The 26,996-nt window shown below is 42.7% G+C and overlaps 2 protein-coding genes across 4 annotated transcripts in view; one reads left to right on the top strand and one right to left on the bottom strand.

The window, feature by feature from the left end:
• BLVRA (biliverdin reductase A) overlaps positions 1-16,174 on the bottom strand; it is a 56,340-nt gene extending 40,166 nt beyond the window's left edge. Inside the window, exons 1-2 of one of the 3 annotated variants that reach the window (XM_032643280.1) lie at positions 16,125-16,174; positions 3,074-3,106 (exon numbers count right to left, since the gene is read on the bottom strand). In XM_032643280.1, the coding sequence (XP_032499171.1) occupies positions 3,074-3,085 (12 nt within the window). In that variant the 5' untranslated portion in view covers positions 3,086-3,106; positions 16,125-16,174. Of the gene's footprint in view, positions 1-3,073; positions 3,480-15,823; positions 15,938-16,124 lie in introns of those variants that run through there. The other 2 variants (XM_032643279.1, XM_032643278.1) reach the window with 2 other exon arrangements.
• The window catches only part of LOC116759471 (cytochrome c oxidase assembly factor 1 homolog), a 157,993-nt gene that overhangs the window by 603 nt on the left and 130,394 nt on the right, over positions 1-26,996 (top strand). The gene's annotated exons all lie outside the window — the stretch shown is intronic.

The following is a 26,996-nucleotide window of genomic DNA, read 5'->3' as shown; positions in this document are numbered from 1 at the left end:
AGCCATGGCCGCTGAGCCTGCGCGTCCGGAGCCTGTGCTCCGCAACGGGAGAGGCCACGGCAGTGAGAGGCCCGCGTACCGCCAAAAAAAAAAAAAAAAAAAAAAAAAAAGCACCGAAGAAGGAAAGGTCAAAATTATAGAACAGAAGGGGTGGCTGATGATTGATAGAAATCTTACCAGGGCAGGCTCTATGAGCTTAACGTTAATGCTAAGTTTTTACTCTTTTTTTTCACAACTTCCAAGAACATGAGAATTAGAGTGAGTTACAGGGCCTTCGGATAAGGCGGCAGAGGCCCCAGAAAATGGTTAACAGAGGCCAGCCCTGGGGTGGAGGAGGCTGGGGGGATGGGGTACCTGGGAGACTCGCTTTTGACTGTTTAACGTCTTGTGTATAGCTTTTGAGTTTTGTACTAGGTCTGTGTATAAACTTTTTAAAAGCTATTTTTTTTGTTTTACACATATCTACATTCTTTTTTTTATAGTCTTTTCCATTATGGTTTACCACAGGGTATTGACGAGTTCCGTGTGCTATACAGTAGGACCTTGTTGTTTATGTTTATCCATTCCAGATATAATAGTTTGCATCTGCTCATCCCACACTCCCAGTCCAGCCCTCCCTCACCACCCCTCCCCCTTGGCAACCACAAGTCTGTTCTCTATGTCTGTGAGTCTGTTTCTGTTCTGTAGATAGGTTCCTCTGTGCCATATTTTGGATTCCACATGTAAGTGATATCATATGCTATTGGTCTTTCTCTTTCTGACTTACTTCACTTAGTATGATAATCTCTAGTTGTATCCACGTTGCTGCAAATGGCATTATTTCATTCTTTTTTATGGCCGAGTAGTATTCCATTGTATATATGCACCACATCTTCTTTACCCATTCCTCTGTCAATGGACATTTAGGTTGTTTACTGTGAATAGTGCTATGAACATAGGGGTGCACGTACCTTTTTGAATTATATCAGAAAACTACTATTAAAGATGAGTTTCTGAAGGGAATGAGAAAAATAGGATTACGGTAGCTCGACAAGACCTCATGTGTTGCTTTGTTCTGAAGAAAGTAAAAACTAAAGCAGTTGGAAATATTGATGGGAAAGATCGAGTAGAAATGAGCCCAACAGTGCAGCTGGTCAAGGAGGTAATCAGGGAGGTGGTACAAGGTCTGAACAGGTGGCAGAGCCTGCAATTCAGAGTGTGGACATTTCAGTAAAGAAAGGCTGTCGAGGCCATCAAGCCCTCAGCCACTGCAGCTGCCCCCGAGGTACATCCTCAGGGGACTCAGGATGGGAGAGAGCAGGCCACTGCTCTTAGGCACCCTAGATAGCTAAGGTGCCTATCAAAGGAGTGATTTCAGTAAGCCTAGACTCTTGCATCTTCCCATACATAGAAAAGTGATAAATTCACTAACTTGAGATGTCTGTTTTCCTTTAACAGTAATCTTTTGATGTTCCAATTGCCTGGGATTTTTTTGGGGGGCAAAAAACCCCTATATATCCTGGCTTGTCCCTTACCTCTTTGGAGCAGTCCCTCAGTTTCCTGAGAGGCTATATCCCGGGCTTAAGTCCTCCGTAAGTCAGCAGAATAAAACATAATTCTCAGCTTTTAGGTGTGCGTGTTTTTTCAGTGAATACGCTTTCACCAGAAATGTCTGGGACGGGATGCAATGGGTCCTTTCCCAGTGTCCACTCGCCTTCCTTCTTCCCAGATCCAGCCCCGGGGTAGAGGGGGAAGCTGCACCAGGTGGGACAGATTAGTCTAAGCCAGTTGGCAAAATCCTGGCTCCTCTGACACAGTAATTAGTCCAGGAATGGGCATGTGACCCGGTTCTGGCCAGCAAGACCTAAGCAGGAGTTTGGTGGAGGCTTCAGGAAAGAAGGTTCCCACTTTTCTGGGAGAGCTGCAGAAAGCCATCTTTCTCCCGCTCAGAGTGAATGAGGAAGCATGTAGTCCCAGCCCGGGCTGGCGGCCATCCTAGAACCCTGAGGGGCACTACCTCGAGGATGAAGCCAACACTTGGATGAGAGTGGAGAGATGCAAAGATCCTGGACATCCTTGATAAGATGTGGCTGAGCCACTGGATCAACCCACCCTGAAGCCTGCCCTGCATCTGGACTTCCAGGATAAAAACCACATTAAACTGTGTTTTCCTGTACTCGCAGCCTGGAGCTCTGTCACTGACAAGCATCCCTTCCACTATGAAAAAAGGAACAAGCCAAACAGGAAGTCCGAAATTGAGAGAGGTGATGGCTGATGGTTCCAGTTTTTCTCCGTAAAGTAAAAGGTGACCCCCGTACTAAGAGTGAGGAGGGAGCTGGGAAGAGTGAGGAAGACCAGACCTGGTTGTTCCGGGCAAAGGGAAAGAGAGCTGCCTGGGGCTACGGAGGGGGCCCGGTGGGTGTGCTGAGCACCCAGATGAGGTTTTTAAGACCTCTGCCAGCCGCAAACAGCATGAAGCTGTGCCACTCACCCAAGACCACCATCCTGTGGGGACAGCCTCTGGGCTGGCCATGGGCATCAAGGGGACAAGCGGAAAAGGAGTTGGAGATGAGAGCACAATAGCAGTTGAAGAGATGGACCCCACGATCTACGCTGGACCTGGAAGGGAGTGAGAGCAGGAGGGGCTGATTGGTCAGGAAAAATCAGAGGGACAAAGAGACTAGGCATCTCGTTGGATCGAAGAACAGGTTCAGTGGAAGTGAGACGACAGGGAGACGATGCAGAGAAAGGTCCTTGTAAGCAGAGTTAAGTGTCCCCAGAATAACACAAGGGCCCAGCAGCCCCCAGGGCCCAGCCCACTCTACCCCTAACCCATAAGTGTTGTTTCAGGATTAACTGAAGTAGATAATTCTTAATTTAACTGAAGCTGGACTGACACAGATAAGAACTCAGAGGGGCCTAATTCTTCCCATATCACCGGGAGCCATGTATGGTGGCAGGAAGGAGGGGACATGTTTTCAAGTTTGTGCTGATGTTTCCGAAAACTCTGGAGGAAAGGAGACACTCTGTGAAGGAGAAATGAGGGACACTGCAGAAAAAAGCATCCTTAAACGGGTCCTTTTAGAGGACTCACCTCTGCGTTCATCTTGGTCCCTTTCTGCAGGAGCTGTGAAGACAAAAGCAGAGGTTCAGGACCTTGGTGGCACCTCCCCAAACTCCCTGCCGACACTCTCCCTGGCCACCCCCCTTCTCCCCCCACTTCCTGTCCCATTGGCCCCATCTTTCCCAAATGCCTTCACCACCTTGTACCCTCCAGTGAGGACACCCAGGCCGGTGTCTGATCTGACACCGGCAGGTGGTCGCTGGCCTCCCTGGGGACATCACACCAGTAATGTTTCTCTAAAGAACACTGCCAATCCCCAAGGGCCCCCTCTTATACTAGAAGGGATGCTTCTGTATACTTAAAAGAATGATGCAGGGCTTCCCTGGTGGCTCAGTGGTTAAGAATCCACCTTCCAACGCAGGACACACGGGTTCGAGCCCTGGTCCGGGAAGATCCCACATGCCGTGGAGCAACTAAGCCCGTGCGCCACAACTACTGAGCCTGTGCTCTAGAGCCCACGAGCCACGACTACTGAGCCCGTGTGCCACAACTACTGAAGCCCGAGCGCATTGAGCCCGTGCTCCGCAACAAGAGAAGCCACCGCAATGAGAAGCTCCCGCACTGCAACGAAGAGGAGGCCCCGCTCACCATGACTAGAGAAAACCCGGGTGCAGCAACGAAGACCCAACACAGCCAAAAATAAATAAATAAACAAATTTATTTAAAAAGAGAAAAAAAGAAAGAGGCACGGGAAGAGCCATAGACAACGTGTAACAAATGGGTCTGGCCGTGTCCTAATAAAACTTAAAAAAAAAAAAATGTTAGTGTTATGTGTCCCTTACATGTGGGGTGGGGAAGTCAGATAACGAAATATGAGGAAGATGGTAACAACTGTGAGACAACTTGTGTCAGCTGCTTTATCTACATGAACCCTAATCCTTGAAACCTTGGCAAAAAGGCTAATATTAACTCCATTTTACAGATGAGGAATCTGAAGTTCAGGGTGGGTTAAAGCACTTGGCCTTACAGTCACGGTGTTGTGGCCCTGTGCTGTAACTTCCAGCTTCCCGGCTATGGAGCCAAACCCAGACTGCCCAGAGACCTTTCCAGGGCTGTCTTACACACACCCGGAGAGCCTTTATGATAAATAAAAGACCTGGGGTTTGGTCTGGCTTCAGTCACAGACCAACCAAGTGACCACAGCCAAACAGGTTCTCCATGTGTAGGCTGAATGGCTGGACCTCATCTCTAAGGTCTCTTCCAGGTCTAAAATGCTCTCTGATTCCCAGAAAAGGAAAATCTGGTGACTCTTAAAACGGTGCTCAACCTCAGTTGTGAAATGACTTTACCTAGATGGCCTGTCACGCTGACAGAGATCAAAACATTTACCACATGTTGGTCAAATATCTCTGATTTTTTTTGGCCTTGCCGCACAGCTTAGTCCCCCAACCAGGGAATGAACCCAGGCCCCGGCAGTGAAAGCTCAGAGTCCTAACCACTGGACCACCAGGGAACTCCTACCTATTACTGGGGAACTATAGGTAGGTATCATCTCTACAGACGGCAGTTTAGCAACATCTATTAAAATTCCAAATGTGGGCAAGCAATTCCACTGCTTCCCATTTTTCTTTTTTAATTAAAAATTTGTTTTTCAAGATTTAACCTTTTAATTGCAGTACAGTTAATTTACAATGCTGTGTTAGTTTCAGGTATAAAGCAAAGTGATTTAGTTATATATACACATATACATACATATTATATATATATTATACATATATGTGATATATATATATATATATATATATATATATATATATATATAAAACAGCCAAGCCATGAAGCAACCTAAACATTCATCAACAGATGAATGGATGAAGAAGATGTGGTACATATATATACAATGGAATATTACTCAGCCATAAAAAAGAAAGAAATAATGCCATTTGCAGCAACATGGATGGACCTAGAGATCATACTAAGTGAAGTAACTCAGAGAGAGAGAGACAAATATCATAAGATATCACACTTATATGTGGAATCTAAAATATGATATAAATGAACTAATTTACAAAACAGAAATAGACTCACGGACACAGAAAACAAACTTATGGTTACCAAAGGGGAAATGGGTGGGGAGGGATAAATGAGGAGTTTGGGATCAACAGATACACACTCCTATATGTAAAATAGATAACCAAGGACCTCCTGTAGAACACAGGGAACTCTTTTTTTTTTTAATTTTATTTTTTTAAATTTTTTAACATCTTTATTGGGGTATAATTGCTTTACAATGGTGTGTTAGTTTCTGCTTTATAACAAAGTGAATCAGTTATACATATACATATGTTCCCATATCTCTTCCCTCTTGAGTCTCCCTCCCTCCCACCCTCCCTATCCCACTCCTCCAGGCGGTCACAAAGCACCGAGCTGATATCCCTGTGCTATGCGGCTGCTTCCCACTAGCTATCTACCTTACGTTTGGTAGTGTATATATGTCCATGCCTCTCTCGCGCTTTGTCACAGCTTACCCTTCCTCTCCCCATATCCTCAAGTCCATTCTCCAGTAGGTCTGTGTCTTTATTCCTGTCTTACCCCTAGGTTCTTCATGACACTTTTTTCCCCTTAAATTCCACATATACGTGTTAGCATACGGTATTTGTCTTTCTCTTTCTGACTTCATTCTGTATGACAGACTCTAGGTCTATCCACCTCATTACAAATAGCTCAATTTCGTTTCTTTTTATGGCTGAGTAATATTCCATTGTATATATGTGCCACATCTTCTTCTTGATATATTCAGTATCTTGTAATAACCACTGCTTTCCAATTCTGTCTCCAGTCCCCACAGGAGAAATCACTAAATTGCCCTGAGTCCTTTGTTCTTGTAGAAACATTACTGTTGCTTGCCTTCCCTTTCTAATAACAACTTCCAGAAAAGGTTTCCTATAAAAAGTCAATAAAACATTACTTATGAACTTTACTACCTTTCCCACAGAATCTGGGGAATGCAAAACAAAACAAAACCAATTTGCAGAGATGCACATGGATGAGAAAGGACCCCACCTAGAAACCTTACCACCTTAGGCACCAGCGGTCAATTACCAAGGGTGAATTGCATTATTACTTATAAAGCACGTTCAACAGGGGTATCCTCGCCAGGATTCTTTCCATACTCCTTCTCCAGCTTTCAACTTCCCTTGTAATAAGATGGCACTGTTGGGGTAGGCAGCAACCCCAGGCCACCTTTCAGCACCCTCCCTGCCCATCACACATCTCTCCCTTCCTCCCCACTGTCCTGCCAAGACCCATTAAAGTCTGAACAGAACCCAGGGAGAACTTTATTCTACATTTAATACATTCTAAAAGATCTAAGACTAGGGCTTCCCTGGTGGTTGAGAGTCCGCCTGCCGATGCAGGGGACACGGGTTCGTGCCCCGGTCCGGGAAGATCCCACATGCCGCGGAGCAGCTGGGCCCGTGAGCCATGGCCGCTGAGCCTGCGCGTCCGGAGCCTGTGCTCCGCAACGGGAGAGGCCACAACAGTGAGAGGGCAGCATAACGCAAAAAAAAAAAAAAAAGAAAAAAGAAAAGATCTAAGACCTAACCCTATAACAAGAAGATTTACTTTTTTCCCCTGTACTCTAGTGTATTTTATTTTTATTTATTTATTTTTATTGGCGTAGAGTTGATTTACAATGTTGTATTTGTTTCAGGTGTACAGCAAAGTGGTTCAGTTATACACATACAAAGATTCATTCTCTTTTCGATTCTTTACCCATATAGGTTATTACAGAATACTCAGTGGAGTTCCCTGTGCTGTACAGTAGGCCCTTGTTGGTTACCTATTTTATATACAGTAGTGTGTGTATGTTAATCCCAAACTCCTAACTTATCCCTCCCCCCACGTTTCCCCTTTGGTAACCGTTAAGTTTGTTTTAGAAATCTGTGAGTCTGTTCTGTTTTATAAATAAGTTCATTTGTATCATTTTTAAATTAGCTTCCACATATGAGTGATACTATATAATATTTGTCTTTCTCTGACTAACTTCACGTCATATGATAATCTCTAGGTCCATCCATGTTGCTGCAAATGGCATTATTTTGTTCTTTTTAATGGCTGAGTGATATTACATTGTATATATGTACCACATCTTCTTTATCCATTCCTCCGTTGGTAGACATTTAGGCTGCTTCTATGTCTTGGCTATTGTAAATAGTGCTGCAATAAACATTGGGGTGCAAGAAGATTTACTTTGGTTTGTTTTTTATTTCAAGGGTTTAATATTTTTAACAATATTGAAAATACTTTTAATAATATTTAAAAGCCTAAAAGGCTTTAAGTTTCTGACTTTTAGTATTATGTTTAGAAAGACTTATATATACATTTTAATTTTCACTTAGATTTTTAACTTTTTTCCCCTTTATATGTTTAGTTTTAATCAATCTAAATTATATTTTGGTATATGGCATGAGATAAGACTCTCCTGTAATCTTCCCAAATAGTTGAGTTGTTCTCACATCATTTACTGACTCTTTCATTCTTTCCCCCAATGGCTCATACTTAAATTCTTATGCATATGGTTATTCTTTCTTTCACCTTCTGGGCTGTGCCACTGACCCAGCTTCCCGTGCCTATAATATGTTGTTTACTGTAGCTTTACAGTATGTTTTGCTATCTGGTAGTTCAAGTTCTCTCACTAACTTGTTCAGTATTCTTATCTAGTCTTGCTTGCTCAGACATCTAGATGAAGTTTACAACAGCTCTGTCAAGTTAAAGAAAAAAAAAAAAATTTCCATAGGAACTGTGCCTATGATTGCATCAAATTTGTAAATTAAATTAGGATTCAGCCTTCCCACCCAGAAATATATGGTGTGCCTCTCTAGGGGAAGCCACTTAAAGAAAAAAGAAGAATCTCAAGTTAGTTCCTGAATTACTGCATAATTACAAACAACAGCTCAGGCTGCAGTGGTTCACTAGAAAGTTAAAGGAAAAAAGTCAACACTTTTGCATAAATAACCTGCTTAAAGCGTTTTCGAATAGGTTTCTCCTTCCCCCGTATCTCCGGCAGCAGACAAGCTACCCTCTGGGAAATGGACCTAGAGATTATCATACTAAGTGAAGTAAGTTCAAAAGAGAAAGACAAATACCGTATGATATCATTTATATGTGGAATCTAAAGTGTGACACAAATGAACTTATCTACGAAATAGAAACAGACTCACAGACATAGAGAACAGACCGGTGGTTGCCAAGGGGAAGAGGGTGTAGGGGAGGGATGGATTGGGAGTTTGGGGTTAGCAGATACAAACTAGTATATATGGAATGGATAAACAACACAGTGCTACTGTACAGGGAACTATATTCGATATCCTGTGATAAACCATAATGGAAAAGAATATGAAAAAGAATGTGCATACATGTATAACTAAACCACTTTGCTGTACAGTTGAAATTAACACAACATTGTAAATCAACTATATTTCAATAAAACAAATTTCTTAAAAAAGAGACTAGTTCTAAACCTGGCCTGGGTACCCACTAGCTCTGTGACAGAGGCCAGGGCACATGGTCTCTGAGCAACTTGGTTCCTGCACCTTGAAAAAGCTGGGGGTCGGGGGGATGAGCTCGGACAAAGTTACATGACCCCTACACACTCTTCCAGTGCTGATGTGCCGTAAATTCGAACTCACTTCTATTAGTTTGTTCTCCTTTGCTTTAGCTGTCTTCCATGTTTGGCTTGGTTAACTGGAGGTTATTAGCTTCTCTTCTGGTTCTCTCAGGGGCAGACAGACACACGTGAACTAGGACAAAGCTCAGGTTATCAGCGCTATAGTAAAGCTGCTGCCCTGAGACGCCAGGTACAACAGTGCTGAACAGGTGAAGCTTTCCGCGGCACTGTCTCCAAACAGAAGCCACTGTCCTTCCCACCCCAACTTTCAAGCCCCTCCCACCTGCCCCATGTACCTTCTGTTCCTCCTCGTGGCCATTTCAAAACCTTTTGCCTTTTACTGATATCCTGTATTTAGGCTTACCAGGGTGTGTCCCTTCTTTAAAAGGGCAGCTTATTAACTCAAATAATTGCAAACAATGCAACTGCAGTACAACTAAATTTTAAAAGTGGGGTGAGACCAGGACATTCCAGGGGGGACCCATACATGTCGTTAGGTACTGATCCCCCAGAAAGTCCAGGTCAAAACCTTGGTCTCCTATTGCTGAAAGACTAGTTCTTTCTGGCCAAGTGCTTTCGGAAACGACAAACTGCTGGAACATCCGAGCACAGCACAAATGACAAGTGTGTGTGGTGGGGGCCCAAGGAAGATAAATCTTCCACCCAGGAAGAATCCCTGTAAATGTAACTTTTGTCTTTAACAATTTAAAAGCTCGCTAGAAAGAATGTATTTTCTTTCCTTAGCAGATCAGTCAAGATTTTTTTTTATAAGCAAGATTTCACAGTGTGTTATTTGTGACCTTGATGTTAACTGCATAAATCGTGTTATGCTCTACACTGAGCATATGGTGCTTTTCTGCTGTTTTGTGCCTATTTTGTTTTCCTATGCAGCTTTCTTCCAGCTTTATAGAGATGTAATTGACAGATAACATCCTATAAGTTTAAGCTGTACCTAGGATAATTTGATACATGTATATATTTTTCATGCATTTTTATTTTTAAGATTCTGCAAATTCTCAGATATCAGGTGAGAAACTGTAAGGCCTTTTCAAACTCTGAGGTATTATGATGTGGTTTCTGTGATGATTTAAAAAAAGTAAACAGTTAAGCTACAAGAAAAATCATTCTGTACAAGATATATAGAAAATATCCAACTATTTATTCAGGCACCAGCAAAGCTATGTTTTATAATAGTGCACCAAACAGCACAACTGAGTTGGAATATGCAGGATGAAGAAGTTTAAAGAAATCCTGCAGTAAATTTGACCAAAATGGCAACATAGAGGGCTCCTGAGCTCCCCTTCTGCCACAGACACACTGAATGTACAGCTACCCTGGGAGCAATCCCTTCTGAAAGAGATCCAGAAACTAGCTTAGCGACTCCTACATACCTGGTGAATGAGAAAATACCCACATCAAAACAGGTAAGAAAGGCTGGGCCAAACAACAAGGTCCTACTGTATAACACAGGGAACTATATTCAATATCCTGTGATAAACCATAATGGAAAAGAATACAGAAAAAAAGAATGTATATGTATGTATAGCTGAATCACTTTGCTGTACAGCAGAAATCAACAAAACACTGTAAATCAACTATACTTCAATTTAAAAAAAGATCTTTACAATGAAAACTGTAAGACATGAAAGAAAGCAATCGAAAAAGACCCAAATAAATGAAAACATATTCTTTGCTCATGGATTGGAAGAATGAATATTATTAAAATGTCCATACTACCCTAAGTGATCTACAGATTCAAAGCAATCCTTATCAAAATTCCAACGGTATTCTTCACAGAAACAGAAAAAGCAATCCTAAAGTTTGTATGGCACCACCTAAGATCTGAGACTGTAAATCTAGAAGAATACATAAAGGGTGAGCTCCTTCACATTGGTCTTGGCAATGATTTTTTTGGATTTGACACCAAAAGCAAAGACAACAAAAATAAAAATAAACAAGTCGGACTACATGAAAGTAAAAAGCTTCTGCACAGCAAAGGAAGCCACGGAATGGGAGAAAGTATTTGCAAACCACATATCTGATAAGGGGTTAATATCCAAAATATACAAGGTACTCATACAACTCAATGGCAAAAACCACAAACGCAATTTTAAAATGCACAGAGGGACTTCCCTGGCGGCCCAGTGCTTAAGACTCTGCACTTCCACTGCAGGGGGCATGGGTTCGATCCCTGGTCGGGGAACTAGATCCCACATGCCACGCACTGCGGCCAAAAATTTTTTTTAAAAATGGGCAGAGAAACTTAATAAGCATTCTTCCAAAGACATACAAAGGGTCAACAGGTACACGAAAAGGTTTTCAGCATTCAACATCATTAATCGTGAGGGAAACTGAAATCAGAACCATAAAGAGAAATCACCTCACACGTTAGGATGGCCATTATCAAAAAGAAAAGAGTTAACAAATGCTGGTGAGGGTGTAGAAAAAAGGGAACCTCTGTGCACTGTGGATGGGAATGTAAACTGGTATAGCCAATATGGAAAACAGCATGGAGATTCCTCAAAAAATTAAAAATGGAACTACTGTATGATCCAGCAATCCCACCTCTGGGTATATATCCAAAGGGAAGAAAATAATTATCTTGAAGAGATATATATGTACTTCCACATTCACTGCAGCATTATGACAACAGCCAAGACCTGGAAACAAGCTAAGTGTTGACGGATGAAAGGAAAAAGAAAATGTGATCCATATACAGTCAGCCCTCCATATCTGAGGATGTGAAACCCACAGATAGGGAGAACCAACTATGTTCACTATACTATACCATTTTATATAAGGGACTTGAGCATCCAAGGACTTTGGTATCCACGGGGGCTCCTGGAACCAATCCCCTGCAGATACCAAGGGATGACAACATATGGAATATTATTCAGCCTTAAAAAAGAAGGAAATCTTGTCATTTTTGACAACACAGGTGAACCCGGATGGCATTATGCTAAGTGAAATATGCCAGGCAGAGAAAGACAAATACTGCCTGGTATCACTTATATGTGGAATCTAAAAGAAAAAAACCCCCCACCAAACTCACAGAAACAGAGATTAGAAAAGTGGTTCCCAGGGGCTGGGGTATTGGGGAAATAGGAAGAGGCTGATAAAAGGGCACAAATTTTTAGTTACAAAATGAATAAGGTCTGAGGACCTAATGGTAACTATAGTTGATAACACTGTCTTGAATAACTGGAATCTGCTGAGAGTAGAACCTAAATGTTCTCACCAAAACCAAAACCAGTAAACGTGTGTTAATTTACTTGGAGAGAATACTTTCGTAATGTATCCGTGTATCAAATCATCACACTGTATAGTTTATCTCAGAAATTTTGGTCAATTAGACCTCAGTAAAGCTGGAAAAAAAAAATCCTGCAGTAGCTAAAACAGCATGACTTGACCTTACTGCTTGAAACAGAGTCAGAGGTCAGAAGCAGCAGTGCCCTGCGTGTGTTATATGTTTTAATTTTCAGAAACATTTTTTGCCTACCTCCTTTTCCTCCCCTGGTAACCCTTAAGAGTTAGAGCCCTCAAACTTTCATTCTACAGAGGCAGAAGACTTTAGATCACACACTACTGGTGGTTCTGGTGGCTCTCCATCGGCTCTGCTCCCACCCCCTCGGGAGCTGGCTGACCTCCCCAGGCTGCATCACCTGGGTTGCTTCACCCACCAGCTTCCACTAGGGACTGGCCAGAGGAGGAGCTCCGTGGGTACAGGAGGGGAAAGGTGTAACAGAGAAGAACAAACCTGACTCCATACTGGATATATTCCTTTAGCTCTCACCTTTGCACTCTGCTACCTGTGCTTCCTTATACTGGCTCTACTTCTTTGTAAAAGAATGTTGCCTACAGCCTGAAATATACATGAGAGCACATTCTCAAGGCTCTGCCTCCCAGGCTTGACCTTTGAAGGTATAACAATTTTCCTTCATACAGAGATAAAAAGTTGCACAACAGAGAATCACATTCCTCTTGTTGGAGGTTTACAGCAGACCTACCTGGACCGCTGCAAGAACATCCCCTTCCCGGTCTGGCCCACCAAGAAGTTCACAACGATCTGCTACACCCCCTCCCCTCTGAAGCCTGAATTCTAACTTGGGGGTAAGATGGTTCTTTGGGGCATAAGTCCACCATCTTCTCTGTCTGCTGGCTTTCCAAAAAAGCTGCTATTCCTTGCCCTAACACTTTATCTCTCAATTTAGTGGCCTGTCATGTGGCTGAGCAGTAAGAACTTGGACTCGTGATGAAGGGAGAGGCTGGTGAACTTATCCCCCATCTGCTGGGCTGCTGCTCTGACAATGGCCGCATTCTGCCAGGGCCACAGCAGCCCTGGAGGGCGGCTCCTCCTCCAGTTCTCCCACCCACCGACCCACCCGGCCCCCACTTCCAAGCTCTGGTATCCCAGTCCCTTCCCTGCCCCTTCCGGCCAGCGTGGGGATGGCACCCCGCCAGCCGTCCTCCCCGGGTGTCGCACTGTCATTTGCTGGTTCCTCGAATCCTACCCCCTCTTCTATGGAATCCCCTCAAAAGTGTCTTGCATTTTTGTGGTTTTTTCCTGTTTCCATCCTGATATACCTGCCCACCAAAATCTCACCGTAAGTGAATCGTACAGCCAGGACTAAACAGCTTCCTTAGCTTAAGCTATGCCTCTCTTTCGATCTCAGTCCTTCTCCTACGTGCAAACTGGAATATGAACCTCTTTAGTGCACGTCATGAATAATTTAACAATTTCCGTTAACCCAAGTGGTCTCAACCAACACTGCTGATTGTCATGAGGAGAAGTGGGGGGGTGGGTGTGAGCCAGCATGCTGCTAAACATCTTCTAATACACGGGACGGCCATCCCCCAACAAAGTTATCCAGCCCCAAATATCAACAGTGCCAAGGATGAGAAACCCTGGATTACTCCTCATGCGGAATGAACCACAGCTGTGACTTTTCCTCTTCTCCGAAATGCTCTCTCAGATGCCTATAACCACTGCCCCAAAGCCAGGCCACTGGCAGAAGTACGAGAGAAGGATTAGGGAGACGGTGACCTTGTTGGATGAGGCCAGGTGTTGGCCTGAGAGGTCCAAAGGTTAAGGTAAAAGCGACCCTTGCCCCCAGACTGGATTTTCCTTTCTTGGAGGGAGCTGATACTTTGGGGCCTACTAAGGAAAATAAAATGGCTACATGGGGCAAAGGTCTGGAAATATACACATCAAAATCTTAACTGCAATTATGTCTCTGAGTGGTGAAATTTTTAGCGATTGTTTCTTTTTGCGAATCTATATATTTTTAAATTTTCCTATAAAGGTTAAGTTAACATTTTTATTCAAAACTCTAAAAAAAAGTTATAAATTATGCCATATTCACTGACTCCATCCCTCCCAGCCCCAGTTCCTCAACTGAGTAAACTTTCACATGGTAATATATCAGGGTGCTCTAATAATGAAGTACAGAAAACTGTCTTTCTCGTTAATTATAAGGAATGGCTCTACTTCCTCCAAGGCCATTCATATTTGAGGAATGAATGAAGGAAGTATGTTTCAAATGACAGGAACAATGCAAATGACCAAGTTCACTTTCCTAGACACAAATTTGAGACTCCAGTAGAAAAACAATATAGACCTGCAATGTCCTATAAGGCAGCCACTAGACACACACTTTTTTAAAATTGAAGTACAGTGGATTTACAGTGTTGTACAGTCTCTGGTATACAGCAAAGGGACTCAGTTATACACATAAATACATTCCTTTTCGAAATATTCTTCTCCATTATGGTTTATCCCAGGAGACTGGATATAGTTCCCTGTGCTGTACAGTAGGACCTTGTTGTTTATCCATTCGAAATGTAATAGTTTGCATCTACCAGCCCCAAAATCCCAGTCCATCCCTCTCCCTCCCTGTCCCCCTTGGCAACTGTAAGTCTGATCTCTATGTCTGTGAATTTATTTCCGTTTTGTAGGTAGGTTCATTCGTGTCATATTTTAGACTCCACATATAAGTGATATCATGTGGTGTCTGTCTTTCGCTTTCTGACTTAACTTCACTTTGTATAATAGTCTCTAGTTGCACCCATGTTGCTGCAAATGGCATTATCTCACTCTTTTTTATGGCTGAGTAGTATTCCATTGTATATATGCACCGCATCTTTATGCATTCACCTGTCGATAGGCATTTAGGTTGTTCCCACATTTTGGCTATTGTAAATAATGCTGCTATGAACATGGGGTGCACGTATCTTTCTGAATTATAGTTTTGTCCCGGTACGTGCCCAGGAGTGGGACTGCTGGATCATATGATGATTCTATTTTTAGTTCTCTGAGGAACCTCCATATTGTTTTCCATATAGACACACTATTTAAGTGTAAATTAATTACAGAACATTTCCATTTTCACAGCAAGTTCACACTTTATTTTTTCCCCTTGACTTATTTTCTGTCTTACATTACCTCTGCTCCCAATATCTGGTTATATTTATTCTATGCTGACTTGTTACTATTCTACGTGATTTTGTTGCAAACTACCTTAGTTCCTTTGTGGAACAATTCGGGGTTATCAGTACTTTGAAATAGCTGTGTCTAGGTAACCCTGTTGTTGCTGGGAGCTCAGCCTTAGTTTTTTTTTTAAGAGTGCACTTAATTCATGTAACCCTCAGAACAACATCTGAAATAATAGGATTTTCCAGTTTCCAAAGAGGAGAGCGCGGCCAGGAGAGCTTAAGGGACCTACGCAGGGTTCCTACCGAGGAGCACAACCCCAGCGCGGCGGGTTCCCGGATTCCCTTCCGGCCGAGCCCGCAGCAGGAGCCGAATACCTCTGCATAAAAACCCAAACCATCACCATTTTACAAATGAAACATAGATACAATGTTTTTAGTAGTTGGTCTTTGTTTACTTGAGACAGGCCCTCCCTGGGGAGCACGTCGGGACCCCGGGCCAGCGGAGCCTCCAGAACGCCAGCTCCGCGCCGGGCCCGGGAAGGGCCAGGTGGGCGGCGCCGAGGGCTCGTGGGCCCGGCAGCGGGGCGGGCGCCGGGTCTCGCACTAGCATCAGTTTTCAGGCTCCTGCTTGACGGTTTTAGAAAAGCCCGACTCGACCCAGATCCCGCCGCGCACCTTACCTGCTGCTGGGCACAAAGCTCGAGCTCTCCAAGCCGTCTGCGGGCTCCGTGCCACCACCCTGAGCAGCCGGGCAGGAGCGCGGCTGGGATTGGCTGCCCGGCTGCGGGACTCGGGGGCGCGGAGGGAGGGAGCGAGCCGGGGAAGGAGGAAGAGAAACGGGGCGGCGGAGTGGGGTGAGGGGAGGGGTCCCGCCTTCCGCCTGCTCCGGGGACTGCACGGCCCCAGCACTCCGCTGGCCTATGGAACCCGCAGGACTGGCTGTGAACTTGTCCGGGCAGTGTCTGCAACCCAGCTCCCTACCTGTCCCTGCGCGAGGGGGCCGAGGGCGCGCGTCCACAGGGGAGGGGGAGCCCTAGGTGCGTGCTCCCGGGCCTGGAGAGGCGTCTGGGGCTGTGCTCGGGTGTGCCCCGTCCGCCAGTGGAGCGCATCGCAGCCCAGTCCTCCGGCCCCACTCACACCACGTGGAACCCGCTAGATCCTTTTTGGGTTAGTAGCCCCGGCCGTGGTGGAACAGGCAGAGAAGCCTCTCTCTCTGTCTCTCTCTGTCTCTCTTTCTCTCTCTCTCATAAAATACACATAACATAAAATTTCCATCTTAACCATTTTTTAAGTGTACAGTTCAGTGGTATCAAATACGTTAACATCCTTGTGCAAAAATCACCTCTGTCCATCCCCGTAACTGTTTTCATCTTGTGAAATTGAAGCTCTATCCCCATTAAACAATAACTCCCCGTATTCCTTGCCCCCAGCCCCTGGTAACCACCAGTCTACTTTCTGTCTTTATGATTTTGACTATTCTAAGTACCTCATATAAGTGGGATCATACAGTATGTATCTTTTTCTGACTGGGTAATTTCATTTAGCATAATGTCCCCAAGGTTCATCCATGTTGAAAACATACTGCAGAATCTCTTTCCTTTTTAAGACTGAACAATATTCCATTGTATGTATATCCACATTTTGCTTATCCGTTCATCCACTGATGGACACTTGAGTTGCTTCCACGATTTAGTTATTACGAATAATACTGCTATGAACATGGGTGTACAAATATCTCTTTGAGACCCTACTTTTGGGGTATATGCACAGAAGTGGAATTGCTGGATCATATAGTAATTCTGTCTTTAATGGCTTGAGGAAACACCATACTGTTTTCCATAGTGACTGTACCAATTTCCACCAGTAGTACACCAGGGTCCCAATTTCTCCATGTCCTTGCAAACACTCATATTCTATTTTTTTGATAGTAGCCATCTCATTGCAGTTTTGATTTGCATTTCCCTAATGATTGGTGATGTTGAGCATCTTTTCATGTGCTTATTAGCCATTTGTATCTTTTCTCTGGAGAGGTATCTATTCAAGTCTTTTGCTCATTTTGAATCAGGTTGTTAAGTTTTGTTGTTAAGTTTTAAGAGTTCTCTATATATTCTGGATATTAATCTTTTGTCAGATATATGATTTGCAAATATTTTCTCCCATTGTATGGGTTGCCTTTTTACTCTGTTGATGCACAAAATTTTAAAATTTTCATGAAGTGCAGTTTGTCTATTTTTCCTTTTGTTACCTGTGCCTTTGGTGTCATGTCCAAGAAATCATTACTAAATCCAACGTCATGAAATGTTTTCTTCTATTGTTTTAGGTCTTACATTTAGGTCCTTGATCCGTTTTGAGCTAATTTTTGTATATGATTCTTTTTTATTTTTGGCCGCACCACACAGCATGCAGGATTAGTTCCCCGACCAGGGATTGAACCTGTGCCCCTTGCAGTGGAAGCATGGAGTCCTAACCACTGGACCACCAGGGAGTTCCCTATGATTCTTTTTCATTGTGGATAACCAGTTTTTCCAGCAACAGTTGTTGAATAGACTGTCCTTTCCCCATTGAATGGCCTTGGCTCTGTTGCCAAAAATCATTTGACAACATTCAGGGGTTTATTTTTCGGTTCCCTATTCTATTCCATTGGTCAATATCTCTGTCTTTATGCCAGTACCACACCATTTTGATTACTGTAGCTTTGTAATAAGTTTTGAAATCAGGGGTAAAGTTCTCCGCTTTAGCTCCTTTTCAAGATTGTTTTGGCAATTTGGGGTCCCTTGAAATTCCACATTAATTTTAAGGTGGGTTTTTCTATTTCTGCAAAAAACATTGTTGGAATTTTCACATGGATTGCTTGGAATCTGTAGATTACTTTGGGTATTATTGACATTTTAACAATATTAAGTCTTTCACTCCATGAACATGGGATGCTTTTCCATCTATTTGTCTTCTTCAATTTCTTTCAGTCTATGGCCATACCACCCTGAATGCACCCGATCTCATCTAACTTCTTTCAGCAATGTTTTGTAGTTTTCATTGTACAAATCTTTCACCTCCTTGGTTAAGTTAATTCCTTAGTATTTTATTCAGTTTGATGGTGTTATATATATTGTTTTTGTAATTTCTTTTCAGATAGCTCATTGTCAGTGTATAAAAATGCAACTGATTCTTGTGTGTTGGCTTTATAACTTGCTACCTTGCTGAAAATTTATTAGTTCTAACAGTATTTTTTTGTGGATTTGGGTTTTCTATATATTAGATCATATAATCCATGAACAGAAATAACTTTACTTCTTCCTTTCCAATTTGGATGACTTTTCTTTCTTTCTTTTTTGCTTAATTGCACTGTCTAGAATTCCAGTATTGTGTTGAATTGAAGTGGTGAAAGTGGGCACTCTTGCCTTTTTCCTGGTCTTAGAGGAAAAGCTTTCAGTCTTTCACCATTGAGTCTGATGTTCACTGTGAGTTCTTCATAAATGGCTTTTATTATTATGAGGTAGTTTTCTTTTATTCTAGTTTGTTGAGTATTTTTATCATGAAAGGATGTTGAATTTTTTCAAATGCTTTTCCTGCATCAATTGGAGTGATCATGTGGTTTTCCCCCTTCATTACATTGATTGATTTTCATATGTTGAACCATCCCACTTGGTTATGGTGTATAATCCTTTCAATATGCTGCTGAATTCTGTTTTCCTAGTATTTTGGTGAGCATTTCTGCAACAATGTTTATAAGGGATATTGATCTGTAGTTTTCTTTTTTTAGGGTGCCTTTGTCTATCTTTGTTATCAGGGTAATAGTTGGCTCATAGTTAGCGAGTATTCCCTCCTTTTCTTTCTTTCTTTCATTCTTTCTTTTTGCAAATTTGAGAAGAATTAGTATTCTTTAAATGTTGGTAGGATTCACCAGTGAAGCCATCAGGTCCAGGACATTTCTTTGTGGGGAGAGTTTTTATTACTGATTCAATCTCCTTACTATTATAGGTTTGTTCAGACTTTCTATTTCTTCATGATTTAGTCTTGGGAGGTTTTGTGTTTCTAGGAATTTGTCCATTTCATTTAGGTTCTCCAATTTGTTGTTGTACAAGTGTTCATAGTACTCTCTTACAATCCTTTTTATTTCTGTAGAATCAGTAGTAATGTCACTACTTTCATTTCTGATTTTAGTAGTTTGAGTCTTTTCTCTCTTTTTCTTAGTCCATGTAGCTAAAGGTTTGCCAATTTTGCTGATCTTTTCAAAGAACTAACTTTTGGTGTCATTGATTTTCTCTATTGTTTTTATATTCTCTATTTCATCTATATCTGCTCGAATCCTTATTGTTTCCTCTCTTCTGCTAGCTTTGAGTTTGTTCTTCTTTTTCCAGTTCCTTCTGTTATAAAGTTAGGTTGCTGATTGGAAATCTTTCTTGTTTTTAATGTAAGCATTTATAGCTATAATTTTCCCCCTTAGCACTGCTTTTGCTGAGTCCCATAAGTTATGGTATGTAATGTTTTCATTTTTATTCATCTCTAAGTATTTGCTAATTTCCCTTATATTTACTTTTTTTGTTCCATTGGGTGTTTAAATGTATATTGTTTACTTTCCACAGTTTTGTGAATTTTCGTTTTCTTTTTTTATTGATTTCTAACTACGTCCACTGTGGTCAGAGAAGATATTTTGTATATCTACCTTTTCAAACCTACTGAGACTTAATTTGCAGCCTAACATATGGTCTATCCTGAAAAATGTCCAATGTGCACTTGAGAAGGCGTAGTCTGTTGTTGAGTAGAGTGTTCTGTGTATAACTATTAGATCAGTTGGTTTATTGTGTTAATTCCTCTATTTCCTTAGTTATATTCTGCCTTTTTTTTTTTTAGCCATTATTGTGAGCGGGGTATTGAAATCTTCAACTATTGATATTGTTGTAGAACTGTCTATTTCTCCCTTTAATTTTATCAGTTTTTGCTTCCTATATTTTGATGTTCTGTAACGAGGTGTGTATATGTTTATAATTGTTAAATCTTCTTGCTTTACTGAATCTTTTATTAACATATATTGTCCTTTTTGTTACTTATAATCTTTTTTGATTTAAAGTCTATTTTCTCGATATTATTACAGCCATATCTGCTCTCTTTTGGTTACTATTTTCATGGACTGTCTTTTCCCATTCTTTCACTTTCAACGTGTTTGTGTTTTTGGATCTCAAGTGCATCACCTGTTAACAGCATATAGTTGCATCATTTTTTTTTTTAATCCATTCTGCCAATCTGGGTCTTTTGATTGGAGAGTTTAACCTATTTACATTGAAAGTAATTACTGACAATGAGGCTCTTTTGGGTTTGGGAGGGGTTGTTTGTTTTTTTAATATTGATTTTTATTTCTTTATTTGGCTGCATTGGGTCTTAGTTGCGGCACGTGGGATCTTCGTTGTGGCATGCGGGATCTTTCGTTGCGGCGTGAGGGCTTCTCTCTCGTTGTGGCACACGGGCTCCAGAGCATGTGGGCTCAGTAGTTGTGGCACATGGGCTTAGTTGCCCTGTGGCATGTGGGATATTAGTTCCCTGACCAGGGATTGACCGTGTTTCCCCTGCATTGGAAAGTGGATTCTTAACCACCGGACCACCAGGGAAGTCCCGAGGCTCTTTTCTTATTATGCTAGTTGTTTTCTATATGCCTTATAGCTTTTCTGTCTCTCATTTCCTGCATTACTATCTGCTTTTGTGTTTGATAGTGAAATGTTTAAATTCCTTTATCATTTCCTTTTATGTATAGTCTATAGCTATTTTTTTTTTGTGGCTACCATGGGGATTACATTTAACATCCTAAAGTTATAACATTCTAATTTATACCAGCTTAACTTCAATAACATACAAAAACTCTGCTCCTTTACAGCTCTATCTCCACCTCTTTCAGTTGTTGATGTCGCAAATTATATCTTTATACTTTATGTGCCCCAAAACATAAACTAATAATTATTTTAAATCATGTAGAAAACAAAAAGTGCAGTTACAAACCATTGTTACAGTGATATAGCTTTTATGATTGCCTTTGTATTTATCTTTACTGAGATCTTTATTTCTCCATACAGCTTTAAGGTACTGTCTGGTGTCCTCATTTCACCTTACAGGACTCCCTTGAGCATTTCTTGCAGGGCAGATCTAATGGTTACAGACTCCCTCAGTTTTTGTTTATCTGAGATTGTCTTGATTTCTTCCTCACTTTTGAAGATAGTGTTTGCCAGATTTAGGATTCTTATTGATATCTTTTTTTTTCTTTTAGCACTTTGAATATATCAGCCCACTTCTGGCTTCCAAGTTTTCTGATGAGAAATTTGCTGATAATCTTTTTGACAATCCCTAGTATGTGATGATTTTCTTCTCTCTTGGCTGCTTTTAAGATTATCTCTTTGGCTTTTCTAAGTTTGATTATATGTATCTTGGTATGGATCTCTTTGAGTTCATTTTACTTGGAGTTTGTTGAATTTCTTGGATGTTTATATTCACGTCTTTCAACAAATTTGGGAAGTTTTCAACCATTATTTCTTCAAATATTCTCTCTACCCCTTTCCCTCTCTATTATTCTTCTTGGACTCCCACATACATATATTCTTCTGCTTGATATTATCCTGTATGTCCCTTAGGCTATGTTTGCTTGTCAATTTTTTCTTTCTGTTCCTCATACTTGATAATTTTAATTGTCCTGTCAAGTTCACTGTTTTTTTCTGCTTGTTAAAATCTGCCTTTGAATCCCTCTCATGAACTTTTTATTTCAGTCATTGTACTTTTCAGCTCAAGAATTTCTATTCAATTTATTGCATTTTAGGCTTTCTATGAATTGGTATTTCCATTTTGATCACACATTGTTTTCTTGACTTTTTCCACATCTTCCTTTAGTTCTTTGAGCATCATTAAGAGAGTTGTTTTAAAGGTTTGTCTAGTATATCTGTCTAGGTCTTTTTCAGGGACAATTTCTGTTGATTTCTTTCCTTTGAATGGGCTATACTTTTCTGTTTCTCTGTATGCCTTGTGATTTTTTTGTAGAACTTTGATTATTTGAATCTAATAATGTAGTAATGCTGGAAATCAGATCTTCCCCCTTCCCCAGGGTTTACTGATTTCTCTTATTGTTGTGTTAGACCCAAGCGGTCTACGAGGGATTCCAACTCGCCCAAGAACCGCCAAGAGTCGAGAGCCGTTGCAACACGCAAGAGGTTTATTAGGAGCCGATGCACCGGGGTTCCCTGAACCTCACGCAGGAGGCCGATGGGGAACCCCTAAAAGCGGAATCACATACTTTTTATAGGTTTATTTACTCATAGGGCGGGTATATTCTCACAATGATTGGGTAAATGTGGTGACTTTTGAATTCATTGGCTTAGGAACTTTTGTCCCACCTTCTGGCCGTTATAGTTGTCTGTTCATTGTGGCGGTTAGGGCGTATACCTGTTACGGGCAACTGGAAAATTACCCGCTGTCTGGCAAGTCCCCGTCAACTGAAAAACTCCAAGAATTGGTTTCGATAGGGAGAAGGAGTGGCGCACGATAGGGAGAAGAATTGGTTTCGATAGGGAGAAGGAGTGGCGCACGATAGGGAGAAGAATTGGTTTACGGGAACAAGTGAGGGGGTGGAAAGTCCCTAAAGGCCCCACATTCCCCCCTTTTTTTTTTGTAACTAATTTCAATCATGGAATTTCAGTTTCTTTTTGCGAGTTTTGGTATTGTTGCCTTAGCATTAAAACTTGTACCGTACTAATGCGTTCTCTAATAAAGGCTATCAGGCGATTCAGAATGCATGGTCCAAAAGTTAAAAGCAACAATAAAATAATGAGGGGCCCTGACAAGGTGGAAACTAAAGTAGTAAGCCAGGGAGATTTATCAAACCATGATTGAAACCATCCTTTTTGATTTTCCCTTTCCTGTTGTCTTTTGTCCAGGCGCTCCCTAAGTTTGTCCATAGTTTTGGTAATAGCCCCAGAATGATCAATATAAAAACAGCATTCTTTTTTTAGTGCAGCACATAGTCCGCCCTCCTTAAGGAACAGCAGATCTAATCCCCTCCTGTTTTGCATTACCACCTCTGAAAGCGAGGTGAGGGATTCTTTTAACTGAGTTATGGAACTTTCTAATGCCCGGAGGTCAACATCTACAGCTTGCCTTAAGGCATCATAATAGTGGGGTTGTTGGATGAGGGCTGTTGTACCCGTTCCTACCCCGGCTGCCATTCCTAGTCCTAGGAGTACAGCCAGGGTGAGTGTTATGGGTTCCCTCTTAAACCTTCCTCTGCCCTCATATTCATCTAGAAAGGATGAATCTGAATGATAAATGAGTCTGGGGACCAGCTGAACTAACACACAAAAATCGGTTGAAGCTTTAAGGACCTCTAAAGAAATGCAGGGGGTCAATCCTGTGTTACATGCCCACCATCCATCCGGAGGAGGGAGGAGATACCCTGAGCCCTGTGGGAGGCTTAAATTGGCACAAAGATGTCGGTGGGACGAGGGGGGCGTTCCTACACATGTACCGTTTCCTAATACTGAGGCCAGGGTCAATTTACTATTTCCTTCTTGTTTCCATCGACATTGATCTGGAGTGTTAACATTATTATAATTAGAATTATATCCTATAGCATCATAATAAGGGGGAGGAGCAGCATAGCAAAGCCAACATGATTTGGTAGCCTCCGGGTTTGTGGCATTTAAAACCTCAAAAGCCGCCTGGACCAATGAGAGCATTCGGTCCCGGGGGGTCTTGGGCTTGATTGTTATTCCTTTTGGCTCAGAAGTTTGGTTTCTTATCTCTGGTAACGCTGTGGGAGGGACCAAAGGTAGCGAAGAGTGCCCTATCTCAGGGTTGGGGCTTATAGGAACTGGAGTAGGGGTTTCAATTTTTAGTTTGATGGTCATTAGTAATCCATCATTATATCCTTCTTTATAAAACCTGATTCCCCATGAATGGCCATTTATCTAGTTTTTATCCTTTTTTCCTGGTTCACTAAAAGAGATTTTAAGGGGATGGCACCATTTAGTACATTCAGGCCTATAAGTTAAGGGGTTGGTTGGGTGTGTATAATTGGCTGTCACCTTAATAAAGTCCCAGCCAGAGGTGGGCTTCCAATAGGTGTCTCCTGTGGTTTCACACCCCCAGCTTTTACAATAAAAATGTTCCTTTCCCCCACATTGATAATTTAGGGACCTATGGCGATGAAATCCCGGGCATACATAAAAGGTAGGGTTGCTAAGTTTCTGTCGCGTACCCGAGTTTTGGCAGCCGTATTGGCCGGCCCGACCGGGTATGGATGGGGCATTTTGACGATCATGGGAGTGTGCTGTGTCCCAATTGGGAGCTCCTATGGCTAATTTACAAACATCGGGGAAAAGGTCTGGCCACCAGGTCCAAGGAGCAGCAGTATGGCTAACAGACCATATTACATCTCCAGTTTGGGAAATTACCTGCCAGGTTAAATGCTGGGGCAGGTGAGGACTAAAATTACTCACAGTCAGTAGGGGTAACAAAGTTAAAGTTATAAATCTGATGATCGCAGAAGCTTGAGCTTGAGCGGGTTGCTGGTCTTTTGGGCTCGCCATTCCGATGTTGCAGATGCTGGTGCGGCCTTCACGTGTGAAGCGTGGATCCACGCAGCGATGCCGTCTACCTTTATAGCCGTGGGGGTGGTGAGCAGGACGATGTATGGTCCTTTCCACCGAGGCTCTAGAGTCTGGGTTCGCTGCTGACGGACGTACACGGAATCTCCGACTTGGAAGGGATGAGCCTCTGCTGGTGTTCCTGGTCGGTAAGCCTCTGCCAGCTGGGACCACACCTCCTTTTGGACCAACTGGAGTCCCAACAGCCTAGCATATAAGTCAGTGTTATTCTGGCAGTCAGGACTTAATTTCTCCCTTAGCGTAAAAAGAGGAGGTGGGGCCCCGTATAGTATTTCAAATGGAGTAAGATAATAGCGGGAGGGGGTATTTCTAGCCCGGAACAGGGCTAAGGGAAGGAGCACCGTCCAATCTGTACCGCCAGTCTCTATGGACAATTTAGTTAGGGTCTCTTTTAGAGTTCTATTCATTCTCTCTACCTGTCCTGAACTCTGGGGTCTATAGGCACAATGTAATTTCCAATCAGTCCCCAGGTATTTGGCCACACCCTGACTTACCTGGGCGACGAAGGCGGGACCATTATCTGATCCTATTACCTTTGGTGCCCCGAACCGGGGGAAAATTTCTTCTAAGATCTTTTTGGCCACCACAGTAGCTGTCTCCTTCTTCGTCGGGAAAGCTTCTACCCATCCTGAGAAGGTATCTATAAAAACTAGAAGATACCTGTTACCGTACCTTCCAGGGCATATTTCAGTGAAGTCGACCTCCCAATAGGCTCCTGGGCGGTCTCCTCTGAGCCTTTTTCCGACCTCAAGTTTTCCTTTATGGGAGTTTACCTGTTGGCATGGAATGCACTCTCGTGCAATCTGCTCAGCTATTTTGGTTAATCCAGAGGTATCATAACCTGTCTTATGTAATAGGGATACCATCTTCTTGGTTCCCAAGTGTGTCCATCTGTGAATCTGTTGTAGCATGGATTTTGCTTGTTGAGGAGATAATGTTCCTTTAGTTATGGCTGGGGTAATTGTTCTCCTATCATTTGGTTTCCCAGGACTCTCATCTGATAGTTCTAGTATGATTTCCCGTAGAGCCACTTCTCGTGCCACCCTATCTGCCATGTTGTTGCCTCTTGTCACCGGGGTATTGTCCTTCTGGTGTCCGGGGCAATGAATGATGCTGACTTTAGTGGGGAGCATGAGGGCAGCTAGCAGTGCCACTATTTCTTCTTTGTTTTTAATTTCTTTGCCCGCCGAGGTGAGCAACCCTCTTTGTTGGTAAATGGCCCCATGGACATGGGCGGTAGCAAATGCGTACCTACTGTCCGTATAGATGTTTACCTTTTTGTTTTCTGCTAGTTCCAACGCTCTAGTCATGGCGATTAGTTCAGCCCGTTGGGCCGATGTCCCTTGCGGTAATGCGGCTGCCCAGATGACCTCTTTCCCGTCTACCACGGCAGCTCCCGCCCGACGCTTACCTTTTTCTAGGAAACTGCTTCCGTCAGTAAACCAGGTAACGTCGGCGTTGGGGAGGGGCTGATCCATCAAGTCTGGTCTGCTACGGTGTGCTGCAGCCAGTACTTCCTGACAATCATGGATGACGGTAGTGCTTTCCAGGTCAGGGTCGGGTAGCAAGGTGGCCGGGTTGAGTCCTGTGGCTGAGGTAAACTTAATACGATCTGAGTTTAACAGCAGGGCTTGGTAATGAGTCATCCTGGCATTTGTTAGCCATCTGTCGGGTGGCTGGCGAATTACACTTTCTAATGCATGGGGGGCTGTTATCGTTAGGTTCTGCCCCAAAGTCAGTTTGTCAGCATCTTTGACCAAAGCGGCCACCGCGGCGATTATTTTTAAACAGGCGGGCCATCCTGCTGCCACAGGATCCAATTTCTTTGATAGGTACGCAACCGGGCGATTCCAGGGGCCCAGTTTCTGAGTTAGTACTCCCTTTGCGATGCCTTTATTCTCGGCCACGTACAGATGAAAAGGCTTAGTAACATCTGGTAGCCCCAGAGCCGGGGCTGATAGTAGGGCTCGTTTAATTCGGTCAAAAGCCCGTTGTTCTTTATCACCCCAAGCAAAAGGGATGCCATTTTTGGTCAGGGGATATAAAGGGGCTGCTAATTCAGCAAACCCTGGAATCCATAGCCTACAAAATCCGGCCGTCCCCAAAAATTCCCTAACTTGTTTGGGACTCTTGGGGGCCGGTATCCGGGCAACAGTGTCTTTCCTGCTTTCCGAAAGCCATCTCTGTCCTCCTTTTAACAAGTACCCCAGGTAACTAA

Source organism: Phocoena sinus, chromosome 9 (genome assembly GCF_008692025.1).
Source record: "Phocoena sinus isolate mPhoSin1 chromosome 9, mPhoSin1.pri, whole genome shotgun sequence".
Taxonomy (NCBI): domain Eukaryota; kingdom Metazoa; phylum Chordata; class Mammalia; order Artiodactyla; family Phocoenidae; genus Phocoena; species Phocoena sinus.
Note: the sequence above shows the minus strand (reverse complement) of the source record. Positions and strands in the feature narration are given on the sequence as shown.